At 37.4% G+C, this 22,814-nt stretch overlaps 1 protein-coding gene across 2 annotated transcripts in view; it reads left to right on the top strand.

Moving 5' to 3' along the window:
- The window catches only part of CEP290 (centrosomal protein 290), a 111,151-nt gene that overhangs the window by 71,101 nt on the left and 17,236 nt on the right, over positions 1–22,814 (top strand). For both annotated transcript variants that reach the window (XM_054027619.1, XM_054027628.1), the window contains 16 exons: positions 214–365; positions 1,798–1,909; positions 2,293–2,748; positions 3,807–3,971; positions 4,281–4,388; positions 4,480–4,614; positions 5,266–5,532; positions 7,643–7,750; positions 8,795–8,994; positions 11,265–11,478; positions 12,080–12,217; positions 13,138–13,359; positions 14,684–14,797; positions 17,244–17,389; positions 19,969–20,124; positions 20,635–20,758. In XM_054027619.1, coding sequence (XP_053883594.1) covers positions 214–365; positions 1,798–1,909; positions 2,293–2,748; positions 3,807–3,971; positions 4,281–4,388; positions 4,480–4,614; positions 5,266–5,532; positions 7,643–7,750; positions 8,795–8,994; positions 11,265–11,478; positions 12,080–12,217; positions 13,138–13,359; positions 14,684–14,797; positions 17,244–17,389; positions 19,969–20,124; positions 20,635–20,758 — 2,817 coding nt within the window. The remainder of the gene's footprint in view (positions 1–213; positions 366–1,797; positions 1,910–2,292; positions 2,749–3,806; positions 3,972–4,280; positions 4,389–4,479; positions 4,615–5,265; positions 5,533–7,642; positions 7,751–8,794; positions 8,995–11,264; positions 11,479–12,079; positions 12,218–13,137; positions 13,360–14,683; positions 14,798–17,243; positions 17,390–19,968; positions 20,125–20,634; positions 20,759–22,814) is intronic.

Below are 22,814 nucleotides of genomic sequence, written 5' to 3'. Positions count from 1 at the left end.
AGAGAGATCACTTGATCATTGCCTGTTAGGTTCACTCCCTCTGGGGCACCTGGCATTGGCCACTGTCGGTAGACAGGATACTGGGCTAGATGGACCTTTGGTCTGACCTGATACGGCCTTTCTTATGTTCTTACGTAACATTTTGTGCTGACTAAAAATATATTGTATGCCTATTCCAAAGATGTTTAGCAAATACACTGGTTTTTTTTTTAGCTTACTAAAATCAACCTCGAGGCACAAAAGGTGGAACAGGCATTAAGAGATGAACTGACAAACAGTGTGAGTAAATCAATAAGTGATGCGGATAGACGAAAAATCATGGAATTAGAGAAGAGTGAAATGGAACTGAAGATTGAGGTATCAAAGTAAGTGCAGAAGTACCAAATTTAGTATTACAGTATGTTTGGAAGTATTCCATAATTGAATTATACAGATATATGTTGCTTCTACATTAACAATAAAAGAATTTTCATCTGTCTTTACATATTCTAAACCTGGAATTTTGGATGAAGCATTACATAAAGGATCAGATTTAGAAGAACACTGATTCTGATGGGACTTAAGCAAATGCTTATGTGCTGTCCTGAATAGGTATGAATGTAAGCAGGTGCTTAAATGCTTTCCTGCATAAGGGTCTTAATTAGATACAACAACTTTTTGGGGTTATTAAAATATTTCAGACAAATTAGCAAAACAATAATCTGTTCCTTTTGTTGCATCCTTATCAAGTATATAGAAAACTGGTGAAAATACTGCAGGGAAACAAAAATATTAATTTTTGGAAGATCCATTGATACTTCACTGAGTATTTTGAAAGAATCCTGCTTATACAAAGTATTTAAAATATTGTTACCTAAGTGTTGTCATATTTGCCCCAAAACAAGATCTTTGAATTATCTGCTGCCATTTATGCCCTTCTGAAAGTTGTCATCAGACATAAAAAATACCTTTTTTTTCCCATAAGAATGTCTTCAGTAGAAAATAGCAGAGGAAGTGACATGGAAACAAATATGATATACTCTGTAAAATGAATTGTTTCTAAATATGTTTTTCTTAAGTAATATTTGGCGCTTTTTTTTTTTTGCGGTAAAAGAAAAATACTGGTTTTGATGTGGAAGATACACTTTATCAAGACTTTTGTGTATCAAAATTTCCAAAAGTTAAAAGCAAATCTGCAATGCCATATAATTGCAGAGATTATAAAGATGCTACAAGATTATCTTTCTGACTTCACAAGATTATGAATTGAAATACTAACATTTGTGGCCTAGAATTATAATTGTGACTGTGGATAGTGGTCTCTCTGTGTAAACAGTCTATACCCCTTCCAGGACTCTTCTCTACTGTTTTTTTTTTTTTTTTTTCCTGTTCCTTATAGAGCAATTATAAACTTTTGTAAAGACAATTTTAATAAGGTGCTTGTAACGCGTCTGCTCCTGTAATCTTGAAGTCAATTGGGATGTTTGCCATTGACTTAAGTAGTGAAACTGAAGAATCAGATCCATAAACCTCAGTCTTATTTCCAAAATAGGCATGAGAAGAGATTAGCAGGAGCTTTAATAATGGGGACAGTATCCATACTTGTATATGGGAAGGAAAAAGATCTAGAAATGCTGAAAAGTATGTTAACTTTGAATCTCCTAATATGAGGGAGAGATGCCTTTAAGCACCTCTCTTCAGGACCTTTTGTGTAGTAGAGCTTAACATTATATTGGTAAAGGAACTTGGACACCATTTTAGCTTGAATGATTATTTAATATTTTAAATTGAGATAGTATTCTTATTTCCCTCTACTAGGTTAAGGGAACTTTCTGATATTGCCAAAATGCAAGTTGCAGCTCTGGATGCACGGCAGCAATCCAGAGAGAAGGAAGTGGAATCCCTTCGAATGCAAGTTTTAGACTATCAGGTATGGTCAGTACTGCCCTGCTTTGTTAAGACTTTATAGTTAACTGATTTGTTTTGGGAGGGCGGGTTAGGGATAGAATATTTTTATATTAGGTTAAGAAAGTGCTTTCTTTGGAGAAATATTATTTTTAAAATCTGTATTTGAAAAGACAGATTTTTTTATTATTATTTTGGCTATAGAAGTAATACTGAACAAAACATGAATTGATATGAGGCCAGATGCTGCTTCCATTGATGCACAAAGGAGTTTTGCCATTAACTTCATTGGGAGTATGATAGGCATTGTAATCTGGTAATCACTTACACTTCATGTAAATATGTTTAATTTTCAACGAATGGTTTTATATTTTAAAAAATGTCTGTGTTATATATTTTGGTGCTTAGGCGCAGTCAGATGAAAAAGCTCTTATTGCAAAATTACACCAGCATATCGTAGCTCTTCAGATTAGTGAGACCACTGCTGTGGGCAAGCTAGAAGCACTTACAATGAAACTGCAAAAGATGGAGATTTATAATCTACGCTTAGAACAGAAGCTTGACGACAAAGAGCAGGGATTATACTATGCCCGACTAGAAGGGAGAAATAGAGCCAAACATCTACGCCAGACTGTGCAGTCTCTGCGGCGACAGTTTAGTGGTGCTCTGCCCTTGGCACAACAGGAGAAATTCTCTAAAACCATGATTCAGCTACAGAATGACAAATTAAAAATCATGGAAGAAGTCCAGCGTGCCCAGGAAGAGCGTCGAAACATAGAGAACAGAGCAATGGAGATGGAATTAAAAGTAAAAGGTTTAGAAGAGTTAATAGGCACATTGAAAGATACAAGAGGAGCCCAAAAGGTTTGACATCTTATAGCTTTTAGTAATCATTAATGTTATATATGTTTAATTAAAACTTTAATCTACTCTATACACTAAATTTTTGCTTTAATATGTGCCTTCATGATTTCAGAATGTGCAGTATTGTAACATCTGTTTGTTTTGTTTTCTAAAGAAAGGATAATGGCCAGCTTTACTAGTTGGTATATCAGACCATGTCTACACTTACTGGTAGATCGGCATTGTTGCGATCGATGCAGTGGTGTCGATTTAGCGGGTCTGGGGAAGACCTGCTAAATCGATTGCAGAGCGCTCTCTGGTTGACTCCCGTGCTCCACCTCCCCAAGGAGAGTAAGGGAAGTCAGTGGCAGAGCGTCTCCTGTTGACCCAGCGTGGTGTAGACACCTCGGTAAATTGACCTAAGCTACTTCTACTTCAATTACGTTATTCACGTAATTTAAGTAGCGTAACTTGAGTCTACGTGCCACAGTAGTGTAGACCAGCCCATAGTCTAAGTAGGGTCAGACTTGGTTTTTCTTTTGACTGAAGGCCTCTAAAGCAAATTTAAATGCTGTAGGAAGTGGTATTAGAGATTCAATACAGTATGAAATAGGAAGCACTGTGCTACCCACTTATAGCACAAGTCCCAACTACTTTGTTATTTGGATAATTATATTTTGCCTTTTCTAGACAGTTACCTTTCAACTGGATAAGACAGTCTCATTTTCTGTCCCAACTATTGTATAGTATTGCATTCTGACATTTGTATTTCAATGGTGAGTAAAGTGGCCTTGGTATATTTAGTTTTCAATCAGTCTGTAAAGTTTTTTGAGCATTTTGGGATCTATGTAAGTGATAGATATTGCTACTATTAGTGTGTGTGTGTGTGTGTGTGTGTGTGTGTATATATATATATATATATATATATATATTTGAATGTTATAGTTAATTATATACAACTTTTCTGGGTTGTTTTGCAAACTTAGTTTCACTTTGGAAAAGACATCCAACATTTTGCTCTTTTCGTCTGATTAAGATGATATTGATAATGAACTGTACGAACTATTATTATTTATAAGGTAATTGAATGGCATATGAAAATGGAAGAACTTCGTCTCCAGGAACTTAAACTGACTCGAGAGTTAGTCAAACAAAAAGAAGAGATTAAATATTTGAATAATATCATTTCTGAATATGAGCGTACAATCAGCAATCTGGAAGAAGAAATTGTACAGCAGAGCAAGGTATAAACTTCTGCATAGTGTTAGAATAACCATATATTTTCTGTTTTATTTAATGATTTTTAAAATTCTTTTGTTACATTTAAAAAACTCATAACTTACAAGTACAAGATGTATGCTACTTAAATGTCTGTTATCCCATGCTGTTACAGTTAAAGATGTATTGCCATCAATGGCACATTGGAATTGCTTTCAAATTCTCTAAAGTAGGGGTGAAATCCTTGCCCTGTTGAAGTGAATAATAAAGTTCTCATTGACATCATTGGGTCAGGATTTCAATGTAGATCTCTTTAATCAAACTTTTTTTTATAGTTTTATGAAGAGCGGCAGATGGCTTGGGATCAGAGAGAAGTAGAGTTAGAACGCCAACTAGACGTATATGACCGTCAGCAAAATGAAATACTTAGTACTGCTCGAAAGGTACCTATACTGATTTATTTTAAATAAATTAATAAGTGTGCTGATTAGAATTGTCAGAAAAGTAATGTTCATGTCTGTCTTTTCTGTGCAGTTTGAAGATGCTACAGGTTCGGTTCCAGATCCTAGTTTGCCCCTTCCACAGCAGCTTGAGCTAGCTTTGAGGAAAATTAGGGAGAACGTTCGAACAATCTTAGAAACGCGGGCAACCTGCAAATTATTAGAAGAGGTAATTAGATGAATATACACCTAAACTATTAAAAGCATATGCATAGAACAAGAATAAATATGTTCATCTGAGTTTATTTTCTAATGTGTAATATGAGGCATGCATTTATAAGAAAAGAGTACCACTGAATAGTTTGATATCTGAATATTATGAAAAGCTAATTTCTGTTGCTCTTTAGATATGAAAAAACTCAAACAGGAAGAGAATTGGAAACAGTTTATATTCAAGGTGCTGAGATTGTATAAAATTAGGTTTCTTAGTACTAATTAGGCTTAATTAGCATTCTGTAGCATTAATTGATTTAATAAACAGTGTTAAATTTCACAAATGACACCACTAATTCCTTTAAGAAAGGTTACCAAAGTGAAAATCTGTTACATAGATTTCTTATCAAACACTAAATATAAAATTAATCCTCTAAAAATACTATATTAATAAATTTGGTATGTAAATACATTGTGCTATGACAATTCCGCACAGTGAAATACAAGTTATAATTGTACTGGTGTGTAGTGTGTCTAATAATTCCAAGTAGGGAAAATTGAAAACAAAGCCATTTTTTGATTTGTAATTCGATTTAGACATATTCTGACACATTTTTTTTTAAACATAATATTTCTATAAGATTAGTAATAATTTCCTTTGTTGTAGAAACTGAAAGAGAAAGAAACTGCACTCTGGAAAGCAGAACAAAATGTTTTATCAAGAGACAGAGTTATAAATGAACTAAGGCTTCGATTACCTGCAACAGCAGAAAGAGAGAAGATAATAGCTGAGCTAGGTAGAAAAGAAGATGATCCAGAATACCATCATGCCCTGAAAGTTGCCCATCAAACCATTACAAATATGCAAGCAAGACTAAATCAAAAGGAGGAAGTGTTGAAGAAGTATCAGCATCTCCTTGCAAAAGCTAGAGAGGTACACACACTTTTTGTGTTATTTTGTATTATTTTTTTTTTTAAGAGTTTGAGTTAATTTTGTGCCCAGTCCTGCTTTCAATGGAGGGTGTCATAAATATAAAGGGAAGGGTAACCACCTTTCTGTATACAGTACTATAAAATCTCTTCTGGCCAGAGGCACAAACTCCTTTGACCTATAAAGAGTTAAGAAGCTCAGGTAACCTAGCTGGCACCTGACCAAAAGGACCAATAAGGGGACAAGACACTTTCAAATCTGAGGAGGGGGAAAAGGCATTGTTTTGTCTGTTCTTTGTCTGTCTTGTCTGTTCTGGATGCTTGCCGGAGACAGATCAAGAAGGTAAGCAATCCAACTCAATTAGAATTAATAAGTAATAATAAGGAAATGCGTTAGCTTACTTTTATTTTGGCCTGTGATTTTCCTTGTCCAGAGGGAGGTTTTGTCTTTGGATTTGTAACTTTAAGGTTTTGCCTAGAGGGGAGATCCTCTACAGAATAACAAAAGACTCAAGAACATAAAGTACTTGCCATCCCAATTTTACAGAGGTAATTCTTTTACCTTTTCTTTAATTAAAATTCTTCTTTTAAGAACCTGATTGATTTTTCATTGTTTTAAGATTCGAGGGTATGGGTCTGTGTTCACCTGTACCAATTGGTGAGGATATATTCTCAAGCCTCCCCAGGAAAAGGGGTGTAGGGGTTTGGGGGGATATTTCGGGAAGGTAGGGCTCCAAGTGGCCCTCCCTAAATGTTTATTTAAATCACTTGGTGGTGGCAGCGTTACCTAATCCAAGGTACAAGGAAGTATTTGTGCTTTGGGGAGTTTTTAACCTAAGCTGGTAGAAATAAGCTTAGGGGGTCTTTCATGCAGGTCCCCACATCTTTACCCTAAAGTTCAGAGTGGGGAAGGAACCCTAACAGAGGCATTGCAAAATTCCCGTTGACTTTAGTAGGAGCAGAACAGGGCCTTTGTTATGAATTTCTCATTGCACAAAGTTCAGGTTTTCTTAACCTCTTGTATTTAAAAATGTATTTATGTAAAAATGTTCTGATTGTTCTCCTTTGGAATTGCTTTAATATGGCAGGATTAGGAAGCAAAGTCTGCAGTGATAGATGCATGAAATTAACAAATAGTATAATTCTGCATTTTGGTTGTTTTTCCTACACTTTCCTTGGGGGGAGAAAACCAGAATTCTGTGTGCTGTAGCGGTTCATTATGGCCCAGATCATGCAGCGAGCTTGGCATGGGTAGACTCTTGCACAGGTCTCATTACAGGATTGTGACCTGTGGTTGCAGTCATAAAAACATTTTATTCATTAGCTGTATAAGAACTTTAAAAAAATTCTTTAAGATGAATGTAAAGTTTGTTAAAGATGCCAATTTGATGAGGAAATGAGGTGCATAAATAAAGGATGGAAAAGACCAGAAACGGTGAAGAGAATGACCGTCTTAAAGGAGATGGTAGAGAGAACAATCGGGAAAGGCAGGAATACTGATTCTTTGGGAAGTATGTTAGCATTGAAAACCGTATAAAAGGAAGGCAGAGAGGCAAACATACTCAGCGCCTTTCTTGAGATTCATGAGTCTTGTTCTTTAGTCAGACCCACAATCAGTGACTCCTGCATGACCAAATCAATATGTTAAATACTCCTTGGTCTGCCTGACTGAATAAGGAGTGTTCTATGATTGATGCTCTGCCTATATACACAAAACCAGTGAGAGTACAGAATGTTACAAACTCCAAGCTTTGTCTTGCACTTTGAGAATTAAAGAAGGGAAAATTGTCTCTTTCTGGGTATTTGCACACTTCCAGAAAAATGTAATACTATGACTTAAATCTGAACATATTGAGAGGCTTCATTTAACATTGCATTCATGTAGTTTTGGGCATTTACTTTTTTTCCCCCTCTCCTAGAAAAAATTGCCAGGATAATGAAATTACTTTAACTCCTTAGTGCTTATATTTGCTTGCCAGTGAAAGGATTTCCTCAGCTCGTATTCTATTTCAAAGTAAAAGTAATTAGCATGGAAAGTACACCAGTTCCATGGATTTCTGGAGTATCATGCATGTATACATGAAATTAAAAAAATGTTCATTTTGTGCTAATAGGAGCAAGAGGAAATCTCAAAGAAACATGAAGAAGACCTCCGGGTTCTACATCAGAAGCTAGATTTTCAAGCTGATAATTCACTTATTAAATTCAAACAAACTGCTTTGGTAGGTTTGTTGGTTTGTTTGGGATGGGGGATTATTTTGTTCATTGTTGTATATTTGTTTGTATGTTGGTTTGTTTTTTTGTAAATTTTGAAAATTATGTTAATTCTCCATACCAGAGGAGCAGTTTTTCAGTCCAAGATAGTATAAACAGGAAGATAAATAAGTAGGACTGTCATTACATTATTATTGTATGAAGGTGAAATTGAAAGAATTTGAGAAAGACGAGTGAGGAAATAGGGGTCAATTAACACATTTGGTACTTCAGTGTATAAGTGCATAATTCAACATGTCCTATTTAATAGAGATCCCTTGGGGAGGTTGATGTCTTCCATTTTCTCTCTCCTTTTTTAATATTCTACAGCAGCATTTCTGAAACTGGGGTCCGTGGACCCCTGGGGGTCCTCAATGGTACTCCAGGGCGTCTGCGGGCCACACTGATCAACTCCTCCCCCACCCTCCCAGTGCCTCCTGCACGCCAGAGAACAGCTGTTCAGCAACGTGCAGGAGGCACTGGAAGGAGGGGGAGGAGCGGGGATGGAGCGCGCTTATGGGAGGGGAAAGAACGAGGTGGGGAAGAGGGGGGCAGGGATGGAGCAGGGCCGGGAAGAGGTGGGGTGGGGCCTTGGGAGAAGGGGTGGAGTGGGGGCGGGGTCTGGGGCTGAGTGGGGAGCTTCGGGGTCTGAAAATTTTTAAATCAAAATGGGGGCTCTTGGGTTGCTAAAGTTTGAGAACCTCTGTCCTACAGAAAATAAAATAAGCTCCATCCTAATTAAAGATTCGCTTTTGACACTGTTTCTCAAAGACTGATCATCTATATTTAACCATTTACAAAACTACTCTTCAGATACAGAGACCATTTACCAACGTTCAGTGTGGCTAACATTTGAGGATAGTGCTATGAGTCACATCACTGGTTATAAAATATACTATAAATGTTGTTGCTTTGTTATGTTTGGGATCAAATTTAACATAATGAAATAATTGCAGCACTTTGCTGTATAAGATGTAGAATATTTAATACAAATGATTTTTCTGTTTTTATAGGAGTTAATGAAAAAACCTTCTTTATCAGTTCCCACCAACAAACATTTCATTCGTCTGGCTGAGATGGAGCAAACAGTAGCAGAACAGGACAACTCTCTTGCTTTACTTCTAGGCAGATTAAAGAAAACATCATATGATTTGGAGAAACAAAAACAACTTACTTTATTAAAAATCAGAGAGTTTGAAAACGTCAAGGCTCAGTAAGTATTTAGATATACAATTATTACAATTCAAGTAATAATTTGATTAGACCAATCAGCTATAAGTCTAAAACAGGGATCGGCAACCTTTGGCACATGGTCCACCAGGGTAAGCCCCGTGGTGGGCCAGGCCGGTTTGTTTACCTGCCGGGTGTCCGCAGGTTCAGCCAATCGCGGCTCCCACTGGCCACAGTTCGCCGTTCCAGGCCAATGGGGGCTGTGGGAAGCGGCATCCAGCACATCCTTCAGCCCGCACTGCTTCCTCCAGCCCCCATTGGCCTGGAGCGGCGAGCCGCGGCCAGTGGGAGCCGCGATCAGCTGAACCTGCAGATGCGGCAGGTAAACAAACTGGCCCGGCCCATGCCAAAGTTGGCCGATCCCTGGTCTAAAACGTATACTGTGTCATTAAGACCATTTATTGAATTAGAATCACAAAAGATTAGAGTTGTAAGAGACCTCAGAAGGTCATCTAATCCAGTGCTTCTCAACCGGGGGTCCGTGAGCCCTTTCTGGGGTCCGCGGAGTCCCGGGGCTGAAACCTGCAGTCCCCCGACCCCAGCTGGGAGCGATGCGGGGCTGAAGCCGGCAAACTTCTCCCCTCCCTCCCCCTCCAAGCCAGGAGCAGTGGGGGCTGAAGCCGGGAGCCCCATCGCTCCCCCACCCCCGCCTGAAGCTGGGAGCCACACTGGGAGCCCCCCGCCCATAAACAATCCCTAGCTACCCCCTGCCTGCACACAGCCCCTAGCTATCCCCTGCCTTCACCCTGAACTATTCCCCTCACTTCACACAGCCCCTAGCTACCCTCTCCCAGCAACCTGAGCGGTTTTCAAACTTTTTGAACTGAGTCCCCCCCTTTGAGTTATATTTTTTGTTTGCATCCCCCCCACAGCCCAGACAGGCTAGGTGGCCTCCTGAATGAGTCTGGAGGTGGTGCTCCCTTGCTGGACCCTGCTCTGTGGAACTGGCTCGAGCCCCGCCAGCCCATGCCCCCCAGAAAATAGAAGTAAAACTATGCCTATGCCTAAGGGTCACCCCACCCCGGCCCGGAGCTCCGTGCTCTCTCCCCGCCAGGCCCTGGTGTTTTTGTAGCCTGTTGGGGTGGACCTCAGAAAGAAAAAGGTTGAGAACCCCTGATCTAGTTCAACCCCCTGCTCAAAGCAGGACCAACCCCAACTAAATCATCCCAGCCAGGGCTTTGCCAGGCTGGGCCTTAAAAACCTCTAAAGATGGAGATTCCACCATCTCCCTAGGTAGCCCATTCCAGTGCTTCACCACCCTCCTAGTGAAAAAGTTTTTCCTAATATCCAACCTAGATCTCCCCCACTGCAACTTGAGACCATTGCTCCTTGTTCTACCATCTGCCACCACTTTGAACAGCCAAGCTCCATCTTCTTTGGAACCCCCCTTCAGGTAGTTGAAGGCTGCTATCAAATCCCCCCTCACTCTTCTTTTCTACAGTCTAAATAAGCACAGTTCCCTCAGAATCTCCTCATAAATCATGTGTCCTCATCTCCTAATAATTTTTGTTGCCCTCCGCTGGACTCTCTCCAATTTGTCCACATCCTTTCTGTAGTAGGAGGCCCAAAACTGGACGCAATACTCCAGATGCGGCCTCACCAGTGCCGAATAGAGGGAAATAGTCACTTACCTTGATCTGGCTGGCAATGCTCCTACTAATGCAGCCCAATATGCCGTTAGCCTTCTTGTACATGCTTTAGCAACAATTTGTTAATATGACTGCTGAATATAAGGTTTGATTGAAGAAACTAACCTAACAATTTATAAAGCCACAAGTGTAACTTTAAAATATTTGTTTTGTGGGTCGTCATCAAGGCTATCATTTGAAAATTGTTGTTTAAAATATGTAATGGTCAATTATAAATGTTGCATTACTGAACACTTCCTTTTTAATTGAAATTTTGGTGCTCTGAACATCGTTTTTTGAACTGTCAAAAATATTTTCTTCTATATCTTAAACAACATATTGGGCTTGCTACGTAACAGAGATGAACGTTATGAAAATTTAGCCCATATGATATGTTTAAGAAAAGGAAATTGTTATCTAGTCTTGCTTGCTTTACTCATGTGAGTAGTCCCACTGGTGCTGTGCATTTGATCACTGTTTGGTATTAATTCTGGAAGTGGGACCACAATTATTCTGTAATCTGAAATTATCAAAAACGTGTAATATTTTCAGCCTTTTTTATCCACCTGGAGCTTACTAAATTAAGTACTTCGTGACACTGCTATTTATTACTTTGTTGTACTAGGCTTGAAGAAAAGCATGTAGCTGAAGTGAAAAAACTGAAAGATGAAGCAAATGAATTGAGAAACCTGTTGTCGCAGATAGAGAAGGAATTGCTGCAAGTAAAAACTGAATTAGAGGCCCAAAAAGAAGCAAATAATAGAGCGCCAACAACTACAATGAAAAACCTAGTGGAAAGGTTGAAGAACCAGTTAGCCTTAAAAGAGAAACAACAGAAAGTAAGTAATTTAATTTTATTTTATGATTTAGCATCTATCTTGGAGACAAGAAGTTGATGTAAAACCAAATAACTATGAAAATTATTTATAGCAAACATTTCCACAACTTGTTTTCAGAAGTGCCACTAGAGGGTTTAAGAGATGGACAAAGAATACTTGAAAGATGCCGTTTTATGGAGATTCATTAGGACTGTATAGCCTGCTGTAGAAAAAGGACCAGAAAATTAATGACATTTGATGTAGAATTTAACTTCTCTGTAATTTGTGGAGCCAGATTCACCGATATATTTCAGCTGCTTTATGCTACTCCGGTGATGCAAAACAGCCTTAAACTTAGATTACCTGGCCAACTAAGCTGCATTTATTGTGATTTTGTGTTGCCAGAGTATTGCAAAGCAGTTAGAGCATACTAGTGAATCTGGCTCATCATTGTAAATCATATGGAAACAGGCCAAAAGATTATATGAATTGTGCAGTTAGTATGGAATACATATGGGTAATTTAACATAAAAGGTAGTAAAATGTAATTCCCTTTAGCAATTTTTTAACATTCATTTTCAGCAATTTGCTTACTTACAAACAAATTTGTTGATATTTTCAGGCTTTGAGTAAAGCACTTCTGGAGCTCCGAGCAGAAATGACTGCTAATGCTGAACAGCAGATTATTTCTGTAGCATCACAAAAAGAGGCATACATGAATGTTCAGCAGATTGTTGACAAACAAACAAAGGAGCTCACGGTAAGCACTAATTAACCTCTTTACACTGTGTTCTACATTGTATTCTTATTTGAAAAGAGAACACAATGTTCATAATTTCTTTTTGAGTATTATAATAATGAATGTTGTACTGTCATAAGGTTTGATACAACTCCCAGTGAAGTCAGTGACAGTCTTTCTATTGACTTTATTGGAAGTTGGGTCGGGCCCATTGTGTACATTTGTTTTTAAATATTAAAACAAATAATCAAACAAAATGTATAAGTACTTGCAGTACTACTAATTAGCCTACATTTTTTCTTCAGAATTTTAGAACTTACAGATAGAACACTTACACCAGGCTTAAACTTGGTACACCACTACCTCAATATAACGCTGTTCTCGAGAGCCAAAAAATCTTACCGCGTTATAGGTGAAACCGCGTTATATCAAACTTGCTCTGATCCACCGGAGTGCGCAGCCCCGCCCCCGCTGCCCTCCCCCTGCCCCCCCGAGCACTGCTTTACCGCGTTATATCCGAATTCGTGTTATATTGGGTCACGTTATATCAGGGTAGAGGTGTATATAAAGGTTCAACCTTTTTCTTTAACACAGAAAATAAATTTGGTTTTGCCATTTAAAAAAAAAACACACCCCAAAAGTTGATTATTTTGGTTGTTTATTTTACTTATTTAAATTTAAACTTAAAAATGTTTTTCAAACTGACTTTTTGCTACTTAAACATATCAACAGATTTATAGGAATTTACAAATTATCTTCTAAGTGATTATTTAAACATATTTTACTTCACTTTGCAGATTACTTAAATATAGTTGACAATATATGAAATAACTGATTTGAGAAATGTCTGTGGAATCCAGGAAATATATCTCCTTAACCTCAATATGTTTTAGATAGTTGGCAACTTTGACTAACACTTTTTTAAAATTTATTTTTTATAGATTCATATAGAGGAATTAAATGAGCAACTTACAAAATTCAAAGATGCCCTTAAAGTAAGTAAAACTAGAGAGCGCTCTTTGTTAGATGAGATGGATGATTTAAACCAAGAACTTCAAAAAAAGCAAAAAGCCATTACTAAAAGGCTAAGAGAAAAAGAAGAAATGGAAAATGAAAATGAAGAACTGAAAAAGCGGATAAAAAGACTAACAAACAGCATTCAGGTGAGCTTCGTTTTTATTAGTGTAAAAATCTAGGAATTCAGTCAAATATTCTCTAATGGATGTACTGTTTTTGGACCACTGAGTATGTTTATCAAGCAGAGGGATCAATACATGGTGAGGAGAATTTAGAGATTGGAGGCAGCAGATACCAAACAGTGTAGTGGGGGTGCCACCAAGCTATCGGCTAGCATCCTTTGTTGCAGATGTCAAATGTGGGTAAGAGGCTGAAAAAGACCAGCTTCCTGAGGTAAAGGTGAATGAAAGACCCACGAGATGGCTTGTAGAACTCACAGTTTGTAAGAAGAAGGGGAGACTTAAATTATTGCAAACTGAGGGAACTCTCCTTTCTTCTCGCAGTAGGAGGTCAAGAAGTTTCAAAGGTGAGTTGAAACCTAGGTGTACAGGCTGAAAAGGTCCAACCCTAGCTATTGGTTATATGGCAATGAGATCATTTAATACCATACTAGACCCAAGTAAATGCTTTGTGGTTTTCTGAGAGGGTTTAGCTTCAACCTCCAGTTACAGTTAATTAAAAATTAATAAAGTTGCAGTCCGCTTTAAATACGTCCCTTTGTCTTTGTTTCATTTTTGTATGTGGCCTGGTCAATCCACCACTTCAATTACGTATTCCCTCCACGAACATACTGTTTTTCTAGTAGATGCCATTTTATTTACTCTTCTCTATCCTCCTCTTCTCAATACAAGCTATGCATAGTAGATCATTTTATGCTACTGGTAATGCAGTTCCCAGCAGTCTCCAGTTGGATTCCTCTCAGAAATTTAAGCACGAAGTACTGGTACTAGTTTATTTTTGTCAAATGAACATGGTCTTAAAATGTTTAAAAACTTTCTGTATAGTTTCTGTGCTCTGTAGATATTTCTAAGTAACAGTGTTTTTTCTGTCTACGAATCCATTCTTTTTTCATTTCTAAATCTGCAAATAGAGATTTCACATACTATTAAATTCTCAGGTATGTGTCCTTTAAACCAAGTTGTGTGAACTTATCTGGTTCGAAAGAGTCATAGTAATTTACAGCAATTTAATACCTAATCCTTACTAAGTTTAAAACAGCAATAGTGTAAACATTCTTTTTGAGTCTATTACTCATGACAGAATATAAAGTAACCATCTAACACTTAAATAGTAGTTGTAATCTTTAAAAAGACACTTTATAACCTAAATTGTAATATCTGTTCAAAGCACTTCCGTTGAAATGAATAAATCAGTCAATATTTAGTTTCTGTATTTATCCCAGTGGGAGAAAAAGTAGGAAAGTATCTAAATGGTGATCATTAAGGTGTAAAGATAATCATAATTTTTCAGAGCAAAGCTGATGAACAAAAATTCATCGATGAACTTCAGAAAAAAATTAAAAAGCTTGAAAGTGAAGTTGAAAAGAGTGAGGAGGTAGAAAAGAAAAGTGTAAAAGAAGACAAGGTATGTGACAAGGCATTTAATTTATGGTATTGAAAGGGACACCATCAACTTGAAATCTACCCAGTTTAAGAAAAACAACAAATCAGAAGTGGCTTCAGAAATTTCACCTGCTCCTGATTCCCCTTATAATTTTTTCTGATGTCACATATTCCTATATTTTATTAATATTTTCCCTTCCCTTCTTGCTGAATACAAAATCTGTACAAGAAATTTAGGAAACTGACTCGACTGTACAAGATAACAGTGATTGACTACATAAAAGTATTGTCAAATTCATAAAGTAAAGAAACTGAAAAATATTATTTCTTTCAGTGGTAGCAACCTATGGTGTTTCTTGTAATTATAGCAGTTTAAAAACATTTTGAGACAAAAATGTGTGTTTGTTTGTTTGTTTGTTTGTTTGTTTGTTTGTTTTTTAATGGATGGTGTCCCTTCAAAAAGATATATTTCCTACTGGATATCGATTCTGACTGGCGAAGGATGTATTTGTTCAGTCTCTTGTTTGGTTTCTGCTGCTATGATAACAGATTAGTGTCTTGTCTTGGTACCTAGTAAAGCAGACTGGAGCAAAATACATGTTTTGTTCTCAAACTGCATTCAGTGGCATTTTATACATTCAAGATGATTTTAAGCAAGAGCTTACAATTCCCATTAGATAAGTTTGAAGCACTGTACATAAATTGCTAGTGTTTGAGATGTATTTTTGTCTTGTACTATGGGTGTGTATGTGTGTGTGTGTATGTATGTATGTATGTATGTATGTATATAAAAAATGTGTTTTATTTTACTTTCCATAGCATTAATGTATTTGTAAATGTTCTACATATGTATGTATGGAATTAAAAATAACAAATACACTTAGACCCTGGTCCTGCAACTAAGTCCATGCAGGTAGATCCCTACTCTCAAATGGAATCCCATTGAATTCAGTGAGGCTGTCTGTATCTGTAGTTCCTTGTATCCATGTGGTGGCCCATTGACTTCAGTGGGAGTTTCTTCAAGAGTAAGGGTGTGCCTATGCAGAGCAGATATTTATGTATGTTATGTGTTGGTTCTGCAGACTGAATCTTGGGTATAAAACCACTTTGAGTTCTTGTAGTTATTTCTCTTTTGCCAGCCTCATGGTAAAGAACATTTTTAGTTCTTGAAATTACTTATACATGTTTGTAGTGAGAGCACTATTAATCAGTGGAATAATAAAATTCCAAGAAGTAATTGAAGTGGTTGATCCAAACTAATGCAAATTACACCTAGCTTATCAAGACAGTTTATGCTATTTGATATTATTCAACTTCACTTTCCGATTCAGTCTTAGTGCCCAATTCTGAAATGACATATGCACATCACATGCACACGTTTCTGCAGGTTTGGAACATTGGTCAGAACTTTGAATTTTGCAGGGGGTAGGGGTTTATCTTAGGGGAGCACTGTTTGAGTTGCTAAATAACCATGTTTTTATTAAGGACTCACACTCCTGACTCCACAGTTAAGGTTGCAGGATTTTGTTTCTCATTATGAAATCTGATTCACTGAATCCAGTTCACTGATTTTCAAAAGACATGCTCCAGGTAATCATTTTGACCTTTTTTGTGCTAGGACAGCTGTTCACCAACTTTCAACATTGCACAGCTGGGATCTCATGACCCAAATAAAATACTAAATCCTATTAAATGCTAGGAAAAATAATCATCTCTCTCCCCCCCCCCCCCCCCCATTTTCCTATGAATCAGATCTCAATTCATTTTTGTAGTTAATAGTAAAAGTTTAAAGTGGATGTGGAAAAGAAAGGCGAGAGGATCAACTAAGGGAGGCAAGGGACTCCAGGACAAAAAACTTCATTGCCACCTGTAAAAATAACATTAGCTTAGCTTTTTCAATAGCCATTTGTCATAAAGTCGTACCTTATTTTCTGTTATAAAAACTGAATTGGGACTATTAAATAGAAATTCATTTTTCTATGATAGAAAGTGAGTTTAAAATCACCATTGGACCAGCAACTACGATACTGCAGGGGCATCTGAGCTCTTGGTGAGTTGGAGGAGGAAAGAGGATCTGCTGTATATATTATAATTAGCACAAAATAGCATCATGATCTTTTCTCCTATCTTCCGTTAACTTGTTTCAAAGTGGGAAAATATCTTGTGTAAGCATCCCTAACATTGGATTTCATAAAAATGTGTCAGTCCTTTTTTGTAAAGTGAATGTTTAATTTTACAGAATGATTCTCTGATAGCATTCAGATGTACCAGGTTGTGCATCAAATTTCATAACACCCAGTATATGCACCAATCACCTAGTAATAATTGCTATATTTAAACATCTATTTTTGTTTAAAATTTTGAAACAGGAACTTTTAATCAAATAGTGCTCGTCAAACTTGTTTCTTTTTCTGTGGTGTTAAACTAGACCAAAAGGAAATGTTACTTTCTTTTTGAATGTTTTACAGAGCTCTAGGGAAGAAATAGCTAGGTGGGAAGAGGGTAAAAAATGGCAAGCCAGAATGGAAGGGATGCGGAACAAACTAAAAGAAAAGGAGAAAGAAATGGACACTTTAACAAAGCAGTTCAATACATTAAAGGAACTTTATTCCAAGTGAGTTGATTTTAATTAGACATATTTCTAAACTGATGGTATAAAATAAAGGAAACTTGGTTTCTTGGTTCCAAAAATATTGTAACAGTTTTATTATATTAACAAAATAGATGCTTATAATTTACATTTATGTTGAGACTACAAGGGATAGCTTGTTTCTGGCTATTCTAGTATCCTGTTTTTTGTAGGAGCTGACAGTATTTTATTAATTAAATTAGTTTTGCTCAAAGACTGTTTCTAAGTTCTCTATTAATAATTAGGGCTGTCAAGCGATTAAAAAAAATTAATCATGATTAATCGCACTGTTAATAATAGAATACCATTTATTTAAATATTTTTGAATGTTTTCTACATTTTCAAATATCTTGATTTCAATTACAACATGGAATATGGTGTGTACAGTGCTCACTTTATATTTATTTTTGATTACAAGTATTTGCACTGTAAAAAAACAAAAGAAATAGTATTTTTCAGTTCACCTAATACAAGTACTGTAGTGCAGTCTCTTTATCATGTTATCATGAAAGTTGAACTTACAAATGTAGAATTACATAAAAAAAAACTGCAGTAAAAAATAAAACAATGTAAAATTTTAGAAGTAGGTGTGGACTTTTAGAGCCTGCAAGTGGACTTGCAGGCTCTAAAAGTCCACTCCTACTTCTTGTTCAGCCAATCACTCAGACAAACAAATTTGTTTACATTTGCAGGAGATAATGCTGCCCGCTTCTTGTTTACAGTGTCACCTGAAAGTGAGAACAGGCATTCTCATGGCACTGTTGTAGCCGGCGTGGCAAGATATTTACATGGCAGATGCACTAAAGATTCATACATCCCTTCATGCTTCAACCACCATTCCAGGGGACGTGTCCATGCTGTTGACTGGTTCTGCTTGACAACAATCCAAAGCAGTGTGGACTGACACATGTTCATTTTCATTATCTGAGTCAGAGGCCACCAGCAGAAGGTTGTTTTTCTTTTTTGGTGGTTCGGATTCTGTAGTTTCCGCATTGGAGTGTTGCTCTTTTAAGACTTCTGAAAGCATGCTCCACACCTTGTCCCTCTCAGATTTTGGAATGCACTTCAGATTCTTAAACCTTGGGTCAAGTGCTGTAGCTATCTTTAGAAATCTCACATTGGTACCTTCTTTGCGTTTGTGAAATCTGCAGTGAAAGTGTTCTTAAAATGAACAACATGTGCTAGGTCATCATCCGAGACTACTATAATATGAAATATATGGCAGAAAGTGGGTAGAACAGAGCAAGGGACATATAATTCTCCCCCAAGGAGTTCAGTCACAAATTTAATTAACACATTATTTTTTTAATGAGCGTCATCAGCATGGAAGCATGTCCTCTGGAACGGTGGCCGAAGCATGAAGGGACACACAAATGTTTAGCATAGCTGGCATGTAAATACCTTGCAATGCCAGCTACAAAAGTGCCATGCAAATGCCTGTTCTCACTTTATGGTGACATTGTAAATAAGAAGAGGGCAGCATTATCTCCTATAAATGTAAACAAACGTGTATGTCTTAGCGATTGGCTGAACAAGAAGTAGGACTGAGTGGACTTGTAGGCTCTGAAGTTTTACATTGTTTTGTTTTTGAGTGCAGTTATGTAACCCAAAAAAATCTACACTTGTAAGTTGCACTTCCACGACAAAGAGATTGCACTACGGTACTTGTATAAGGTGAATTGAAAAATACTATTTCTTTTATCATTTTTACAGTGAAAATATTTGTAATAAAAATAATTATACACTTTGATTTCAATTACAACACAGAATACAATATATATGAAAATGTAGAAAAACATCCAAGATATTTAATACATTTCAGTATTTTACTGTTTAATAGTGTGACTAAAACTGCAATTAATCGCTATAAATTTTTTTAATCGTGATTAATGTTTTTGAGTTAATCGCGTGAGTTAACTGTGATTAATCGACAGCCCTATTAATAATTTGTTTTTATCACAGTCAAAGAAGCACCAGCTGCAGGTGAGGACAGACTTTTCTTACCGCTGTTTAGTTTCATCAGACTGCTAGAATTAGCAGCTGTATTAATCTGCAGTGTTTACCCCGCTGGCATTGTGATGACCAAGACTTTTTCAGCAAAACTCAAGAAAAGATGTTTTTATTTCATTTAACCATGTTTTCAATGTAGTCATAGCAAAATTTTCACTGACCTAGAATTCAAGAGATGAAAAGTAACAAAAGAATAACAAAGAATTATATATATTTGTAAGTTCCTTTCACTAGCTATGCTTTGCTTGGGCTTTCTGTTTTTGTAAAGGGTTACATAAATGTAAAATATCAATGAATGCTTAAGCAAAACCTGCAAGTGATTTGTGAAATGCACAATATTCACTCAATATTCTTTTATGAGAAACCAGAAAAAAATCTTTGATGAGAAACTAGAAAAATGTCCATTTATAAGGTAATTTAAATCAAGAAAAGTTCAATGGGCAATTGGATTGCAGGTCTAGAGTCATTAGAATGAAATGCTGTTCACTTTTAGATGAAGCAGATTGGTAAACAAATGTACCAAGATTTTAGTAAACACAAATTGAATGTTGCAGAGCTGATAAAGAGAAAATTGCTTTACAAAAGAAACTCAAGACCAGTGGTATTACTGTTGACCATGTTGTGGGAGTACGGGCATCAGAGTCAGAGAAAGAGCTGGAAGAACTAAGAAAACGGAATATAGACTTACAAAATGAAATTGCTCATATGAGGTAAGAGTTGTTCCAAAAGGAGAGACCCCATTTGGAAAGCTTATAATTTTCCCGTTTAAATACATTTTGGGTTTATTGTTCAAGGAATTAATTCACATAAATAGAAGCTGGCTCCCAGTGCATGAAAGTGAAAACACAGTTGAGTTGTTAGTTCAACTATAACACCTTAGCGCTAGGTTTTTTTTCTCTCAAGTTTTGGAAACGTGTTATGTTTTCAGTGTGTATGCATAATGCACCATTATTGGTAACAGAAATTTCACATAAACATCAAGAGAAAATAGACTCTTAGGATTTCTTAAGTCTGAATACTATGCCAAATTCTGAGTTCTTGGATCCTGGGGTTTATTTAATTCAGTTTATATAAATAAAATTGATTTAGTATATCTACATTTATCTAAAAAAAATATTTAAAATCTTCAGTCTAGGAAACCAGAAGTCCATACTTGATTTACATTAAAGGATGCTTTCCTGTATTAATAACAAACATTGATTTGTTTATTTTTGATATAGAACACAACAGGCTCTCCCACGAGATTCTGTGGTAGAAGAGTTACATTTAAAAAATCGATATTTGCAGGAAAAGCTTCATGCATTGGAGAGACAGTTTTCAAGAGACACATTTTCAAGACCTTCGGTAAGCAAACAACTTTATGTTATTACCCAAAGTGAAAACTGAATGCATCTCCTACTCAAAGACATATTTATCATCCATCTGTTATTCTGTAGTATTTGGTCCATTTTGTTTCAGATTGCAATCATCCAATACAGCATCTGAAAAAATGAACTTTTTTCTCCTTTATTAACCTTATGGCAAGAATGTTTAGCATTATTTTTAATTCTAAGAACTAAAATGTATTACTGTTTTTCATAAACATTATGGGGCTAAAAGGAAGAAAGATGTGCTTAGTGCTATAAGCACAGAGGACAGATACAGTAACTCCTCACTTAAAGTCGTCCCGGTTAACGTTGTTACGTTGCTGATCTATTAGAGAACATGCTCATTTAAAGTTGCGCAATGCTCCCTTATAATGTTGTTTGGGTGCCGCCTGCTTTGTCCACTGTTTGCAGAAAGAGCAACCCGTTGGAGCTAGCTGGTGGGTGCTTGGAACCAGGGTGGACTAGCAGCCCCCCTATCAGCTCCCCGCTCCCCTAAGTTCCCTGTGCAGCAGCCGCCCAGCAGGCTATCAATTGCTGGCAGATCAGCTGTCCCTCCCCCCACTGCCGTGTGCTGCTCCTGCCCTCTGCCTTGGAGCTGCTCCCCAGAGCCTCCCGCTTGCTGTGCGGGGGTAGAGCGGGGCTAATGTCAGAGTGTCCCTCCCCCCCCTGCTCCTGTCCCCCGCTTACCCCATTTCCATAGAGCAGGGGGGATACACAACGGGGATCAGGATAGAGGGAGCTTTCTGGCAGTAGCCACTGTCTCAACTTGTTGATCTACTTAAAAAGGCAATGTACTTAAAGTGGGGTCAGCGTACTTAAAGGGGCAATGCACATTTCTCTCTCTCACACACGGGGTGTGTGTCTCTGTCTGCCATGCTGTCTCCCCTCCCTCCGTTTGTGCTGCCTTGTAGAGTGTGAGGATACATTAACAATGTGTTAACCCATGAGGGCTTAGCCGAGTGCTAGATTTAGCAGTAAGGCATTCCCTGGGAAATATCCCCCACCCTCTTCCACTGCCCCACCTCAACCAAGCTTCACAATCATCATTGCTGTGTACAGTATTACATTGTTGGTTTAAAACTTTTACTGTGTGTGTATAAAATATAGTCTTTTGTCTGGTGCAAAAAATTTCCCTGGAACCTAACCCCCCCCATTTAGATTAATTCTTATGGGGAAATTGGATTCGCTTAACATCGTTTCACTTAAAGTCACATTTTTCAGGAACATAACTACAACGTTAAGCGAGGAGTTACTGTACTCCCTACCTCAAAGATCTTACAGTCTAAAAGACATAAAAGGCAAGACACACGGGGAGACCCAGAGGAAGGTCTTGGCTTAGTGTAGGGTTTCCCCCCCCCCCTTTCATTATTTATTGCCTAGCATTGGCTAGCGTTTGGAGCTTGTTTAGGAGGGATTTGAATAGAACGGGGAACCAGCACAATAAGATGGAGGACAGTGTAGGGCACAGCATGGAAGAAGGTACAAAGCTGGGTGTGGCTGTAGGAAATAAATAATTCTTCTTTGAATGTGTATCAGTGTGAATCCCACTGTAGGTGTGCATGCACCTCATGCACAAGATCAGATTTTTTTTTTTTAATAGCAATGTCTGTCAGGGCTGTACATGTGCCCTTTGCTTCCTTGTGAGGGCATAAAGGGCTGTAGTCCTCCCTCTGTTGGGTATGCACCTGAAGAGGAGCACACCTACGGACACGTCTTGAAGAATTCCAGTTACTGCATAAGGTGAGTAACCCCTCCTTACAGGTAAAAGAAAAAACATAAAACACAAATCTACAGTCTATACTTATTAACAATTAGACTATTCCTGTCTAATAAGGTATTTCGCATCCAATGGTCTGTCTTTCAGTGCTTATCCAGCCCATAAAGCTGGGATTCACCATTCATAAGACCTCTCCTTCCCGCTGTCAGTCTTCTCCTATAAAGGATAACCACTAGGGCCATTTCCTCCTGCTCTCTTAACCAAGAGGGCCCGCTCTTCTCAGAACTCTCATGAGGTTCGTTTGTCTTTGTAAATC

This window comes from Malaclemys terrapin, chromosome 1 (genome assembly GCF_027887155.1).
Source record: "Malaclemys terrapin pileata isolate rMalTer1 chromosome 1, rMalTer1.hap1, whole genome shotgun sequence".
Classification (NCBI taxonomy): domain Eukaryota; kingdom Metazoa; phylum Chordata; order Testudines; family Emydidae; genus Malaclemys; species Malaclemys terrapin.
The sequence above is the reverse complement of the archived record's forward strand: the minus strand, read 5'-3'. Positions and strand labels throughout refer to the sequence as shown.